This window comes from Chelmon rostratus, chromosome 16, assembly GCF_017976325.1.
Source record: "Chelmon rostratus isolate fCheRos1 chromosome 16, fCheRos1.pri, whole genome shotgun sequence".
Lineage (NCBI taxonomy): Eukaryota > Metazoa > Chordata > Actinopteri > Chaetodontiformes > Chaetodontidae > Chelmon > Chelmon rostratus.
The window spans coordinates 14,673,775-14,690,268 of NC_055673.1; the positions used below are offsets into that span (position 1 = coordinate 14,673,775).

The 16,494-nt window shown below is 41.9% G+C and overlaps 2 protein-coding genes across 2 annotated transcripts in view; one reads left to right on the forward strand and one right to left on the reverse strand.

The window, feature by feature from the left end:
* Positions 1-261: 261 nt before the first annotated feature.
* On the reverse strand, positions 262-2,614 carry il6 (interleukin 6 (interferon, beta 2)). Its single transcript, XM_041955839.1, has 5 exons — positions 2,553-2,614; positions 2,276-2,460; positions 1,978-2,076; positions 1,741-1,884; positions 262-874 (listed from the first exon to the last, which is right to left on the reverse strand). Exons 1-5 carry the CDS (start codon positions 2,566-2,568, stop codon positions 644-646), a joined length of 675 nt encoding a protein of 224 aa, XP_041811773.1. The 5' UTR covers positions 2,569-2,614; the 3' UTR covers positions 262-643.
* Positions 2,615-14,216: 11,602 nt separating this feature from the next.
* The window catches only part of rapgef5a (Rap guanine nucleotide exchange factor (GEF) 5a), a 48,259-nt gene continuing 45,981 nt past the window's right edge, over positions 14,217-16,494 (forward strand). The window contains exon 1 of the mRNA XM_041955177.1: positions 14,217-14,500. Coding sequence (XP_041811111.1) covers positions 14,357-14,500 — 144 coding nt within the window. The 5' untranslated portion in view covers positions 14,217-14,356. The remainder of the gene's footprint in view (positions 14,501-16,494) is intronic.

A 16,494-nucleotide genomic window follows, 5' to 3' on the forward strand; every position in this document is an offset into this window, starting at 1 on the left:
ATAATGATTCACAGATCACAGCTCATAACGCATTTTGGTTTTTTGATCATTGTCAGATTTTCCAGCCTCCATCCAACATCAGTGCATGAAGACACTGATTAAAATCTACAAGTAGCGTGAACAGCTTGTGACCCTGCAGTGACATGAAATGTGTGAAAGGGTTGGAATGGAGACACTTCCTTCTTATCATGCAAATGATTTTATTTCCGCATGTGTACAGAATATTCACAAACTGACACCGTGTAACACATCTTATCACATCTTAATTAAATTAACACCAAATTCAGTTGAATAATAATAGTTCTAAATAAATAACAGTTAACAGTACTGTAAACATAAAATCATTTTTTTCAAAAGTAGTGGAGTTCTGACAATACCGCTCCAGTAATATCACAATCCAGAAATGGATCAGTAATAAAATCAAATCACAATCAACAATAAATAATTCTTTTCACCAAGTATAAATAGATTAAATAAGTTACACGATAGTGGCTAATTGGAGCCCTGAGGCCTTCAAGATTTACACAATCGTAGATTGCTATAGACCCCCTCAGTGCACTCAGAGCATGCACTTTTTTGATATCCCCCTTAACACCACCCAGTCTCCCTAAGGTATTCCTTCATAACCCATTTTGAATACTTTTCATCTTGTTGAAATAGGCCAACTGATGGGCGCCATATCCCTGTTGCTTCCTCTGGACCTCTCCCTTTTCTTCAGCTCTCTCTTGCAGTAGATGAGGAACTGGCAGAACCTGTGCAGGATGCTGTGTGCAGCCATCCTCCTCTGGAAGATGTCGGGGCCGCCGATGTCCCCCAGCTGCTGCTCTCTCTCCTGGCTGCTGCTGACTGCCGTGACCCGCTCAGGGTGCTTCATCTGTGGGGCAGAAGTGACAGTGGTATATCATAACAATAAGCCTCAGATGTATCTACAGTAAGTACATTTACTCAAGTACGGAGTTTAAGAACAGCTTATAGGCACTTTATTTTGGTATTTCTGTTTTGTGTCACCACATTTCTGAAGATGATGTTTGGGTTAGTGTGTATGTGTGTGCGTCTGCAGCTAATCTCACACACTACTGGACCTGTCAGCCTAATATTTTATGAGCACCTGTCATGGTTGCACTGATTCTCAATTTTAGAAAAACATATTTCATCGGCTGCTCTGTTTTATATCATCATGGCTGAGTCCTCCCTCCTCTGAACAAGCAGGTGATCCACAACTGCTCCAGTTTTACCCCGGATACACCTGACAGAGATCTGCATTCTACTGAGTAAACTCTTCTACTTTTTACTCAGCTACATTTGCCAGCTATAGTTACGAGTTACTTTGCAGCTTGCATGCAAAACTCATGAGGAGTGTATAGACTATCCAACAGTACACAAAGAAGGTCAAATTAATTCCACCCTGGCAAGCTACAACTGCAAAGTGCAACTGAGACACAAATGCATCAGCGATAATCAATAATGTCATATTTATAATGTATCACATAGCAGGAGGCAGGACTTTTACTGGAAATGGAGTATTTTTACAACGTAGTATTGCTGCTTTTACTTTAGTGAAGGATCTAAATGCTTTTTCCACCACTGAACATATGAACACATAAAAAGTGATTACGTGAATTTAAAGGCTGATACAAAGCTCACCAGAGTGCATTGAGAAAAACGTCAAAAAAGTATAATTTTTAGTATTTTTTCCCAGTGTTCAGTGAGAATAAAAAGTACGCAGCATCTCAGACCCACCTTTTGTTGAATCAGGCCGATCACGATGCTGCTGTAGTGTCTTATATCAGAGGGGATCGTGCTGCTGGGGTACTCCTTCTGAACATGCTGGAGTAGAGCTGTGAAAGTAAGCAGGCCCTCCACCAACCTGTGGAAACAAGCCTCCTGTAAAGAGAGAAGACAATCACTGTCAAATGAACCCCATCCGTTTGTTCTCTTATCAGGGCCAACAGGGCGACAGAGGAGGCGGCACACCACCTTGCTGAAGTTGGATGTCGGGCACCTCTCCGGAAGCGAGGAGATTTTGTAGTTGTCCAAAAAATCATATTTCAGTTTGTTGTGGAATTCATCTTCAAACTGATGGAGAGGAAATGATCAGAGACAAATGATGGGGGTCAGGAGTGCAGCAGATAGTGAGACGCCAGTCGGCCTACTCTAACTTCAAAAAATGACTTAAAGGACGCAACTGCAAAAACAAAACAAAACAAAACAAAACAAAAACAAACAAACAAAAAACACAAACAAAAACATAGTTTGGTGAAATCCCTCTGCTCACCTGCTTCTGGTGGCGACTGGACACGCCGAGGACCGAATCCCACACGTCTCTCAGCGGCTCGGGGGGCACCTCCTCCTCCTCCTCACCTGAGGTGTCACCTGCCTGGCTGTAGGTTAGCGCGTCCTGTGCAGGAGCCCCGGGAGCGCGCTGCAGCAGGGCGGCCAGCATCACCGCAAAGAGCAAGTCTGCGCTCGAAGGGAAAACATGAATGACCGAGTGAAGGAAAAAGAGGAAGACAGGCAGGAAGCGTGCGCACCACACGCTGCAAATCACTTACTGAGCTTAGAGGGCATGCTGCGCTGCTGGGAGGCACTTGTTGAGTTTCTACCGTTGCAGGAGGTGCTGTCAAGGCCGGAAGAAGTTGCCTTGTCTTGGCGATGTGCCGTCATTTTATATTCTTCAGGAGGAGTTTCCCAATACCTCTCTGCTACTGGCACGGAATAGAAATTCTACGTCAAGTATTCTGTGTCCAACGACGATTCATGGTGATTTTTGGTGAAGTGTCCATCTGCTGAATGACCACAGAGAGCAGGAACTGATCTGAAAACTACTTTGATTCTGATCTAATTATTTCAGTAACTGGAATAATATAAGACCCCCCACCATCCACATAATTGTGAAATTGATATTTTTAGCCATATAATTTAAAGGGAAAATCCACTTGAAACCATAAATTTGCACGGCTGTAGATTTAAATTCAGTGTCAATGAAATGGCCAAACCACATCCGGTGAGGAGAATTCATATGTACGGTGGATTTTTAACATTTTAATTCCACACTGACTTGTAGACTTCCTGGAGTGATTCCAAAAGTCTTTCCAAATATTGTGTCATGTTAGATGTTCTTCCCCTCACAGAACCAGCTGGAAGGATCAATAGGCCTGCCACACCAAACCTCCATTTCTGTTGTTCTGCTATTGTATGTATTGTCAAGTTTCATAAGCACATGCAATCAGTGAATTTCTTATTGTTTCTTCACACTGATGTTGTGTTATTATGTCCCTGTTCCAATATTAGTCATGAAGCTTGATTTTTCCATGTATGAGTTTGATCGTTGACCTGTTCCGTACCTTTGAAGGGATGAGAGATTTTTTTTTCCAAGTTAGTAATAATGCCTTTTGATCTTGACTCTGGAAAATGTTTTAAAGAATCCATTAAGTTTGCCTGTTTGTAATTTTCTACACTATAACCTGCCACAGAGTTCATCCGACGTCAGGTTTATTAGCTTTGTCCAGGGTAATGCCAAAGTGTGCTGCTGCACATCTGAGAATGTCAATACATCAGGCCCTATTCATCGAAGGCTTTCATGCACAGGGTTTCATGCCTACCAATGGATTAGTTTACTTCTCCCCTCCACCATCACCACGGAGAGTGGCGAGTGGCCCCAGGGACACCACCCACTGGGACACTCCACTAACTTCTGATAAAGAGGCATCAAACATTTTCCGTATTAGGGTCAATTTACTGCTCAGTGTGAAACATTTGTAGAATGTTTTTTTGTGGCTCTGAAGGAGCTTAGTCAGATCTGAAAATCACTTGAGTGATCTTGAGCTAAAGCTAACTTGGAAACATTTGCTGGCCTGCAGAATCACAGAAATGTGTTCACTCCTCCAGTGGTCTGTCATCATTTGAAGACACCTAGATACTGAGCTCATCCATGTAATGTCCAAAAGAATGAAATAATCTCTTTGGATATTTTCTTATAATAAACAGGGACGCTGCCTAGTTTGTCAGAGAGTTAAATTTGTCCTGCTGGCTTGATAGAGAAGCTCACTCTGAAGTTACGCATTAGGTTCTTGCTCACGATTCCATAAAACACCACACTGATCAACTGAAAAATACAGACTAGTGTATTTTATTATGGCTCTGACCTTCCCAGTTACATACAATTTAAAGTATTCCAAAGAGTTAGACAGCTAAACATGGTGGAACATCTAAAGAACTCAAGAACTTTCTCACTTTGTGATTGATTACAGCCAAATTTTGCAAGTTAAAGCTGTTAAGACTACCTGCATTGAAGGCAGTAAGAGATTGTTTTCAGAACAGACATTCTAGATTTATTACTTTCGTTATCTTTTCTTAGACAGAAAATGTTCATAGAGAAAATGCTGGGACACCACAAGGTGCAATTCTAGGCCTACTGATATTCCCCCCCATATAAATGCTTCCTCTCACTAAAAAGTCCTGCACCTCAGTTACTGGATATTTTGTCAAATACCCCTCTAAATGTTGGTAATTTTGTCATGTTCCACAGTTACTCTATCAAAAAAGATACTTGTTTTTATTATTTTGGGCTTTTTTTCCTGTCGGCTCTAAGGGTGGCAATGTTGGTCTGTCTTTTGGCCAGTCTGTCCACTATCATCGAGATTCAAGTGGCAGCTCAGAAACAGTTCCTGCAGGAATCAAATCTTTGCATTTGATGTGTACATCCCGCACTGCTCCTGCACTTCAATACTTCCAGCAAGTTCAGGAAATCAACAGGGATAGACAACCAATCCCTCAGTGTGGAATCAAAATTTAAAAATCCACCATAAATATGACTTCTCATCTCCAGATGTGTGGTCTTTTCATCTACGCAATGACAATGCACATGACAAAGCTAAAATGATGATGTATGGCAGATATACTTTGATGTTTACTATGTTTATCATATTCATTTAGCATGAAAGCATGATAATATTTTCTATTAAGCAGCAAACAGAGGCTGATGTCATCAGTTTTGCAGGTATTTAGTCATGAACCAAAGTATTGTACCTGATGATCGAGCTAAATGAAAAGTTCAGGGATCACAAAAGTTGGCCTCTGAGGACCTTGAATGTCCTTGAATACATATTTTAGTTTTAAAAATACAGAACTACTACATTACATCTAGTTATCTGCAATTCCAGATAGATATTTTGCGGTGGTTTTGACAAGATTTAATATCACTAAACCATTAATCACCACTGATTGTGAGGCTTTGACGCCTTCCTGTATGTAACGCTGGAACTAGCAGGTTTCACGTCTCCTGCCTTTCCTGGAATGCTTCCCTGGCACGACAATAGAAGTTAGTCCTCTGATGTGTTTGCATTCCTCTTTAAAACCTGTTTATTTTCACAATCACAAATTGTTGTGTATTCCAGAAGCGACTTGGTTTACAGATAGCTCACAGTTTGGGTTGCTGTACATGGTAATTAGTGCAAGAACAATGCTTGTGTATTTACTGACTAGCCGTACGATACGGCATTTTTGGTCCTCTCATAATTTTGGGCCAGAAGAGGATTACTTTCTGTGTTTCTTCCATTTTTAGTAAGGGTGTTTCTTGTCTTTGCCGAGGATGTAAGATTTTTTTTGTTTGTTTGTTTGTTTTACTTTAATTTCTGGTGTTAATAAGCAAGAACATGAGAATTCTCCCTGAGTCTGCAAAGGTGCACAAATGTAATTTTGACTTTTGCTGTGCATCCTTCATGAATTCAACTTCCATGATAAAAAAAGCATGTTGGTATCTAGGATATTCTAGAGTGTGTCTCTTTCTGTGAAACTTAGCTGGCATATGATGCTCAAAATATGACCCCCAACCTGGATATGAGCTTCCTGCTACACATGTATTGTATGACAATTACTCACACTCCTAAACGTCCCTCCTCTTGACACATTGAAAGAAAAGTCACCTCCCTTCACCAACTTACTCACCAAGTTTTTTTTTTTTCACAACTTTCTTCCTTTCTTCATATTCTCCTTTCAAATAATAACTTGCAACTATTTTGCTTCTATTCACTTGTAACGTATGTGATCATTAGTGCTTTGCCCCACAGGCTCTGTGAGATGCTTTGTAATCACAATATTCAATTCTTTATAATTCCCCATGCTGCTATTTTTGACATGTAACTTTCCCTTTGTCGGTATTACTCATCAGAGAGGAGAACTTCCAAATTGGGTCAAAAAAAAAAAAAAAAAAAAAAAAAACTAGCAGCAGCCTGTATAGTAGCTGATGCTGGATCTGTTGTACGGTGGATGTTGTAAGAACGGGCTTGTGTCCACTTTTGATCGGGGGGTGTTTTTGTACTTCCAGCGGACAATTTGACACTTAAAAATATCTCAGTGGTTGCAGGGTGGAGTCTTAATGGTAAATGCTGATCTGGGACATTTGTGGATATGCAAAGTTTTGAGTAATACATCTGTTTCAGTTCTGAACAGTTCTTGCATTGAGGTGCATTTAATTTATGTGTGATTATAGTGCTCATTTCTCTCGTTTGGGAAGTTTCTTTTTGTTTTCATTGGCTCTTTTGATCTTCCTACGTCGCTCTTTTATTGTTTGCTGTTTGTAACAATTTAATTTCCCTGTTGTGGGATTGACAAAGTTTTATCTTATCATCTCTTATCTTAAAGTCTGGTCAGCTGGAAACAGTAGCTCTGACTGTGCTGCTCTCACTTTTTGTCCAAATTGAAAATAGCTATCTGCTATTTTTTATGGAGTAGTGATTTAAACAAAAAGGTTTTGGTTACATAATCATCGATGAAAAGGAGCAATACAGCAATAGAGAAGATGAGTTCCAAAGGTCACAAAGCAGTCCACAAACCAACCTCACCTTAGGGTTTAAGCTGTTCTGAGCTCTTTATCAGCAGATGCTCTTTATCCCAAGGTTATGTACAAACTTTTGTAACTAACTTTTTAAGCCAACGTGCCCTTTAAAAAAAGAAAGAAAATATGACAATGGTGCAATTCCTGCTCGTGAAGGTCATTTAAAATGAGCAACAACATTAGAACATGATAACTCATGTGAGTTAAAACAGACCATTACAACTCATACTTTTAACTCATACTCATAACTCATACTCAACATTTTAACTCATATGAACTAGGACATGAATGCTGAGAACATTCTTGAAACATTATTCAGCATATTTGTAGCATGGTCATCACGAGCTAGTTTCCTCTTGCTACAGTTTTTGTTCCTCTCATATTTCTACTGAAATTCTTTTTCTTGAGAAAGGGAGGGATTAGGATGGTTACAGTACGTATTCTTGATGGTTTAACTCTCCAACCCTCCACCAGGGTTTGTGGGTCTGCATGTGGATATCTATACATTTTCACTTTATTTTATTAAAGCTATTATCAGTCTTTAGTTCATTTTATGTGCATCAGATGTGCTTGAGATAATTATATATTGCTAATAACCTCCCAGCTGCAAATGTCCCCCTGGCCGTTCCTACGAGCTCCAATCTGATCAAATCTTAATTCCACCATGAAAATGGAAAAGTCTACTATCTAAATTAGTCACATCCTCTTTTGACTCTTTCATTATCAATGATCAAATTCAGGGAAATTCAGGTTGCTTGTTGTGTTAGTTGTATTATGAACACTGACAGTTGTCAAGATGAATGTGTATTTGTGGGCGTTTAGCAGTCACAAGTACGTTAATATTCTGGTGCTTACATCATTTTCATCTGCCAAAATAAGGCATTAGAGAATATATATAAAAATACATAATATATGTCTGTATAGATGTACATTTTTTGTAAAGCCAGTTTAGTACCACCATATGCTTTGTATAAGCTCTACAATATGCAGTGTCTTATATGTCACACACTATAGAACAGTGTGCCATGGGATGTGCAAAAACGCACATTAGATACAAAGTATCCCTCACAAACAATTTACACAAACACTCTCACAGAGAAAATGGGGGGTTGGTAGTGTGGATTAAACCTTATATCATAGTTTATGCGATTTAATTTAACAATATCAATACATGCCATGATACTGTACATTGTCTTTGAACTCAATTGTTAAACCACTTACAGTAATGAGCAGTTGGAAATGTTTGTTTTTGGCTAAGGCAGGAACCCTGTCAAAACCTGATGATGTACTATGACAATGTACTTCACCACATTGATGCAAAAATCCTGAAATTCCAGTATTACCAAGAAGCAGTCCTGCCCACTCATTTGCAACATTACCCCAAAGTTCTCATTAAGTCCATTGAAACCAGAACTGTTCCACTGGCTTTTTGTGACACTGTCTCCACAGCAGGACAGTTCATTCTGAAGTCAGTTTTACAGTTTCACAAAACTGCCTAATAAAGTATGACCCACATTTGACACTGCTTTTCCTGCAGAGCAACTTCCCCAACAAATTTACATAAACTGTATCACCAAAACTAATTGATATGCGGTCAACCAGGGATTTTTGGGTCCCCTTGAGGTCTGGGTCTCGGTAATCTAATTCTAGATATTGCACTACAGATATAGATGTTATATAATAGAGGCACAGCTTTGAGGCCAGCAGATGTAATGGACTGGAAGCCCAATGGATGGATGACTGATCAAAGAGCAAGTTTGACTTTTTATCAATAGGAATATGACTTCAATTTTTGACTTTTTTTTTTTTTCGAAAGGTTTACTTGTGTACTCTTGCTATAAAGTATAAAAAATGGATGGATGGATGACTCTTTATCTTTCATTATCAAAAGAAATGTGGACAATAAAAAAATGAAAATCTGATCATTCCAAAACATGCAGTGTAGTGTACAATTTCACACACCTGTCTTTGGTTGAAAGTGGAACTGGAGAATTGAATGACCAAGTTTCTCGCAGGACCAAAACAGTGCTGTTTTTGTTGTCTGTGCTCCCTGCGCGCTCCTTTGAGATACCTTTTCGGATGAAAGACTCTGAGTGCAGCATGTGAGCACTGGCTTCTCTCTAAGATCTCTACTTCCACCTGTCCCCAGGTGTTCTCCAGTGCATAACACTGTCTGATCTTAAAAACCCTGAACTGCTCAAAGCCTGCACCCCTAGTCACATGCCTTTAAAATCACCCAAGTGTTCAAGGTTCGCACTAACCAGTGTGATGGCAGAAGAGGTTGGAATAAAGTCGTTTACAGTGAACCTCTGTTCAGGCTGCAGTTCACCACGTTCACTGCTAGATGGCAGTCACGCAGCGTCAATGGCGAGAGGCACCTCTCAAACATCCTCAGGCAGCAGTATGGAAAGGACTGTTCTGTGCTTTGCCCACGCACCACAACAATAACATATCATCCTCACACTGACCACAAACGGCTCGAGGGCCTGTGTGAACATGGAAGTGTGCGTTTGGACTCAAGTTTGAGCATATGTACAAATGAGTCATCACACGTGGGCAGGCTGCTGTGGACGAATGTTAAGTCTTCCATCATCTAATGGCTTTTTAATTGTCTCAGCAGGAATGTATCACTGTTGCCCTTAAGTCTGTGAAGAGTTTCTACCATATGTGTTTGCAAGAAAAAAAATGCAGTTCAACCAGTGCAGGTTCTTATAATTTTTCACTTCAAGCACTAAAATTAAAACAAAAAGTTTTGAGATTTAAACAAGACTGCAGTCACGCTGGCAGCTCTGTGAGGCTGCACTTTGGGACAAATTGAAATTACAACTTTATGATGACGTGAGATGAAAAGTCAGGGCATCCTGAAAGTTATTCTGATTCATCCTCTGGGGACCGTGAGTGTTTGCACAAACTTTCATTGCAGTGCGTTTAATAGTTGTTGGGCTGTTTCACTCTAGGCCAAAGTAATGGACAGACCAGCTAGCTAGTGTGGCTAAAAAAGCATTTTTATGATGTCTGTCATGCACTAAAGGTCAGTGCAGTTACAGAACAGTGTCAGCTCTTTCACGGTGCGAGCGTTTTGTTCTTTTAGACTTGGCCTTATCTGTCATATTGTGTTATAGTTTCTAGTTCACTTTAATATGGCAGGCCTCATTTTTCCCCCGTCTGGTTCTGCTCCATCTTCTTGTTCGTGCTCAGTCTCTCCTTTCCTGTCTTTTCATCGCGGCCCAGCTGGTTTCTCATCCCTTTCCCATCCCTCCTCCTCCCGTCCTTCACTCTCTCCACTCCTCTTCATCCTCCTCTTCCCTTTGTGCCGGTTTCTCAGGCCACTGCGTTCTCGCCTCTTCTTCCTCCTTCTTCCACATACGGGGAGCTCCATAAGAGACGGGAGGAATTGTATCTCCGCTTGGTTTGCCACAGGCACTCCTCAATATTTAATCAGGAGTGCGTTTGTTTGAAGACAGCTCCGAATGTGTGTGTGAGTGAGTGATAAAGAAAGATGTCTGACCGTGTGTGTGTGTGTGTGTGTGTGTGTGGATACTGTATTTGTATGCAGGAGCGAGGCAGATAGAAGTGTGTATATTTGCGTGTGCGGTGACAGTTTTGGGATGAAAGGCTTTCTCCAGTCCTATGATAATTGGTTTACTATCTCGCTCTCCCTGCTTCGGCCCCCTTGTTCCCCTCGCTCCTTCTTTCCCCATCTCCTCCTCCAGTCCACTTCCCCTCCCCCTATTCTTCTCCCTGTGCATCATCATGTAACCCTGGTGTACTGTTCAGTACTGTACATGCACTACTATGTGGGGCTCATTCATTCAAATACTGTACAATCAGGTTTGTTTGATTTTGCTGTGTGTGCATATGTGATGGTATGTGCATCGGCGGCTAGTCTCAGCGGTCCTCAGGGACCGCTGAGCAGCATATTTCATCATCCTCCAGACTCGACACAAGAAAGCCCAAAGTCCCCTTCTCTTTTTTTGCGTCTTCAGCAATTCAGCTTACACTGAGTATTTCCCTTATTTCCTTCTTTCACTTTCAGACGGCCGCTGCTGCTGTGAGTCTAAATGTGACTTTTGCTGCCTTTTGTCAGGTTTACTGTTGAGCAACTGAAGTTGTAATCATGTGCTGCAAAATTAGCTTCTGGAATTCACCTCGGTCTTGTCATATACATGTGACACAAATACGCGGGCAACTGTACGATGCCACTTTTCAGGAATTATGTTAAAATGTTCACTGGCTTTGTGTGTGTTTTGGTGAGGCAAACTCTTCAGTGGCATCTCTGCCAGCGTTTCCTACGACAGTAAAATGTCCACAGCTGACCGTAGTTTCATGGCTTCTCCTTTTGCGCTGCCCACCAAGCCTCTGAAGGCAGCTATCTGAACGACGATCTGAAGGGCTGATTGGTTCGGGCTCTCAGTAATTGTCCTTAGTTCTCCTTTAACACTTTGGCACATTATGGCACACATGAGGCCAGACAGGAGGTTTTCCTCTCTGCTGCTGAGTAGATCACAAACACAGACAGTTCATTTAGGACAATTCTTTGTAATTTCCACTTTAACTAACTGGCATCAGTGCTGCTTTTGGACTGCACGTTTCTCGACAAATGCTGCGCGTCAAGCTCTCCACAGAGCATGTGGTGTCTGCAACAGCAACTGAGTAAAACTGCGAGTGTAACCAATATTTTACAACATCTCATTTTGATACTAAAATTCTGAGCCCTGAAAACCCATTTTCTTAATCAGAGTCCTACTATGAGTGAACACACTGTTTCAGAACAGCTTTGGTCGTTCCACATGAGACGTTTCTGCCTTTCGGTTTTTGCTCGTACTTTTCTCACTGGTTGGAGGTGGGCAGAGATGATGTCATGCATTTCTATCTGTCAATCAGGATTTGTTTACTCATGTTGCCTGCAGTGTCATTCAGATCTGACCAACCAACACCCACACAGTCAATATAAAGAAAATTAGCTGAACGTCATGAGTATTTACCCACTGCACGATAAACAAAGTGGAGAAAAACTTGACGACTTGTCTACTTCCCATATCCACTGTGAGATGGTTACAAAAACTTGACTTAGTCGAAGGCCTAAAGCCCAAGAAAGTACTGTTCAGTGTAACACTTATATTAGTTTTACTGTCGTCAGGATCTGAAAATAAATATACCAGGGTGAATGCAGTGAAACTTGGTGCATCATTTCCTTGTGCCTGTATGAGTTTCTAGATTTTGTCAGTGTGCGATGTCAGGGATCTGCCGGGGCTACTCAAGCACGGGCTGCACCTGTGCGATGTCAGTATCGCAGAGGGAAATGTGGCGGCGACACTACACAAGTATGGAGACAGTGGAGAAATCAGTCATAACTGTGCCTGTGTTGAGTGCTGTGGAGCACATCACTGTTCCTTTCCTTCATAGGAGCCTGGATACAGCACCAAACTTGAGTTTACCATGTTAATGGATTAAATGTTGGAGCTAGCTTTTGGTCCAAACAAAAATAAAGAGTTGTCCCTCACACACGTTTGCATTTGTGTGTGTGTATTATTCAGCTGCCAAACGGTATGCATGCTGGCCCATTTCCTCTAACAGCGATGGTGTTGGTATAATCTGAGTCCCTGAAAGGGGCCAATTATCCCAGATTACAAGTCCTATCAGGAAAGCGGACTCGACATCTGAGTTATACAACTGAAACCACTGCACTCATGCTGAACTCTGCTCAGATTTATGTCCTCTAGGGTATCATGCTAAGATCCACTCGGATCTGCTGAATTCAAATTAATTCTCTTTCAGATCATATTCACTTGAAATCTTCAGTCAAATGTAATGCACGTTACACTTTCACTTTAGGTCTGAATGTTTTGTCAAGCCAGTGAATTTCTGTAGAAAAAGAGCTTCTTATTATAATGCAAGGAAAGTGAAGCCACTTCACAGCTGGTTTCAGATTCAAAATAAGATGCTTTTTTTGGTTTACTGCTGGTAAAAATACTTAACTGCAAAATAAAAAGGACTATTGGCCCATTCCTATCCTATCCAGGCCTATCTCCATGCTCATTTTTCCATGACACAAGAGGAATATAAACTTGGTACTTTGTATGAAAATATAAATAATAAAAATGAACACCAATATAGACACAAGACAAGAAAACTTTTGGTTCATGTTGTACAAATAGAGCAAGGAAATATACAATTACCATCGTTCTCTGATTTAGGACACAACAGTCGCTGCAACGTTGGAAGCTAGTTAAAAATCCTTTTTAATTATGCAGTGGACGGAATGGTTTTTCATCCAGATCCAGTGTTGTTAAATGACACCCTGGCTTTCTCAAAGATTGCTGGGTAAAACATATACTTAGCTCTGTGGCTTAAATGTAATGTTCATACTCGAGCCTGAATGATATTCAGATTTTTGATTCTTAGCATAAACAAACACTGCTGATGAGGATCCCATATATTTGGTTGTTAGAAACGCAGGTTATCACAGACCTGAGGGCACTCGTCTTTGATAAAATCACCTTCCAACTCACCGCTCCCTCATGTGCACCAGGTGCCAGGTGTGCGTGACAGTATTGCCCTGCTAATCCTTCCATCAGGCTCTAATACAAGGAAGGCACAACCTGGGGCTCGTTTAAACCTCCACCACGCTGCACATACATACACCCGCTCTAACAAAGGTGGAGGACAAGAGCTGAAGAGTACGCTCTGATGATGACTTCCAGTATTTTGGACATTTACAGAGTGGGGAACCACATGAGAGACACGGCGTCTCATCTTCAACCACCTGCAGCCACGGAGGGTTGAGAGCAGCTCATGTTGCAGGTCACCTGCCTTCTGCCTCGGGTTAGGCTGGAATGCAAAGCTCCAGGCTCCACGGCTTCAAGCCTGAAAAAAAAAAAGACTTCGCCACGTACCACACACACCCTCCCACACACACATATACAATGTATGGCTTCGCTTTGTTTACCTATGGAAATTTGAGCCAGGTAATGTTATGACGTAGCCCTACGGAGTGCCTCCTGCTTCACCCTCCCACCCCAGGCTATTATCTTTAGCACCGTATTAAATTTACAACATTATGGCTTAAGTACCATTCAAATGACACCGAAATATCAACTGCACCTGCGCAACAGTTCAAACGTGATGTTTGTTTTTTTTTAAACGTACCTGGCTCTTTCCGTTTGCCAGACTGGTCAGAGTGCGAAAGGTGGAAGTGATGCAATGTTTCTATGCACCTGTGACCCCCACCCCCCCAAACACGCGCGCGCACACACACACACGTCCACACATCAACCTGGTAGTGTTGTGAGTAGGACGCGCGAGCCATTGGGTGGAGCAGCAGCGTCGCGTGCTGCAGAATACATTCTAGTAGGTCGCTATGCGCGGCTTGGTTGCAGATGCAGGTCGCCCAGTGTGAGCGCGAGGTGGGGGGAAATGGCGAACGGGCGCGGGCGGCGGTGCGCCTCGTGAGGATACACTAGACACCCGGAGCCGAGGCAGGCGGCAGCTCGAGGACAGACAGGAGAAGGAAAGGGAACCATGGAGGACTCCGAGCCCGCAGAGGACGGCTTGCTCGCGGGCTTACGGTGGAACAGGAGCGCACGAGACCAGGCTCAGCTCAAACACAAAATCCGGGATCTGCCGGGGCTACTCAAGCACGGGCTGCACCTGCGGAAGAAGAGCGTGAGTATTTCAGACCGACCGCTGACTGACTGTCCGTCCTTCCGTGTTTTATGTTTGGTGAACGTGAGCAAGGACTGACGCCTTTCCAACCGTCAGTTTTCCCGACACCGCTCTGTGCTGTGTTTCGTAACCCCCGTCACGACTCAGGTGTTTTCATTTTGTTACGAGCATTACTGTCGCAGAGGCTGTGTGTGTGTGCGTGTGTGTGTGTGCGTGTGTGCGTGTGTGTGTGTGTGTGTAGCCTATATGCTACATCCATAATAACCATTTGCTGTTGGACATCATACCTTCACACTCCGGTAGTCAAGGCAACACTACCACCCCCTCCATCCCCCCGACAGATTCACCACGTACACCTACTTGCATAGGCGTACACTACACAAGAAATACACACACACATACTTAAATACATATACACAATTATGTGCAGCTGTACAACTATCTTCATTATTGATTAATCTGTCAATTATTTTGTCTGTAAAATGTGGAAACAGCTATGAAAATACCTATCGAAACTTCTGAGAGGTGTCTTTGAATGTCTGGTTTTCCCATCCAACCATCCACAACTCAATGATATTCAGTTTAAGATGCTATACAACAGAGAAAAACAGCAGATCTGCAAATGTGAGAAGCTGGATGTAACAAATAATTGACATTTTTGTTTGACTAAATGACTACAGTGTTGAAACAATTATCAAAATGGGTAATTTTCTGTTAATCAGCAAATTGATTATTTAACTAATTCTTTCAGTGCTGTACAATCTAGTAAATAGGCTAAACTAACTCTCTGTAGTCAGTATAATGACATTCCCAGTCCAAATGGGGCAAATTTGTAGCTCAGCCATCTAAAATTCATCTCATGGGTCCTGTGGTTCTGTTTTGTGATGATCGGTCTACTAAGCAGTAAATGTGTGTGACTCCGTGTGCCCTGATGTGGAACGAACACACCTGACAAGCCAAATATATCTGCTCAAAGTGTCAGCTCCGCTCATCTTCATCGTCGGTGGCAGCCAGGAGAAAACATGTCCCCGATTCCCTCTGCGGGGATCAGACTTGCCGTCCCGCTGGTGCCAGATGTGATAAAGATATGCAACATTTGTAGACTAAAGCCACTTTTGACGGCGGAGGTGAACAGGCTATGTCATGTTACATCTTGTTATTTTCAGTGATGTTTTGAGGACTTACATTTAGAGACTGCTTCTGTTATCTGTCTGATTAATACGATCCAATTCTCTTGTGGTAAGAAATCAATGATCTGAAATCCTGTAATGGAACAGAATCCAATGCAGACAAAGACATTAAAATAAAACCATAAAGAACGGATGAAAGTATGGATTACGTCAATAGCTCACTGTGTTTCATTCATTGAACTATAGCATACACTGTATCATCTTTGTGCTATTGTTCATTGCCTGTGATTGAACTGAAGAGAAGGAAAGGAGGGAATACTGAGTAGATGAAGAAAAAATGGCGAGTTTTCCTTCTTCTGTCTTCATCTAAGTGTGTGTGTGTGTGGGTGAGTGTGATGAGGCGAGGGTAAGTAGTGTAAAGGTATGGCTGCTCTGTGCAGACTGGTTCTCTCTAGACACTGGCAGCTGGCTTTTCTTCACCTGGCACACACACACTCCTACAGACACACTCTTGCTTGTATATGGACATATAAATTCTCCAGAAAGATCTGAGAGAGGAACTACCACGCTGTGTTTTTGCACTGCATTACAATAGCACTCAAATTAGAAAAGAAAACAGTAACATGATCTGAAAACCATCCCAATAGCTCACAGGTGCACACCTCTGCACGCCTTGTGTCTTTTCTTTGTTGATCCATGCAGAATCCTTAGCTAGATTTTCTTATTTGTTCTAATATTTGGGGTCCTGTAAAAGTGCAAAACCTATGACATGAGCAGTTTTTCACATTACCTCATGTGATTCTTTGATGTTTACTGAAACTAAACTAATCTGTTGTGTTGAGCCATCTGTCACCTTTGGTTCCA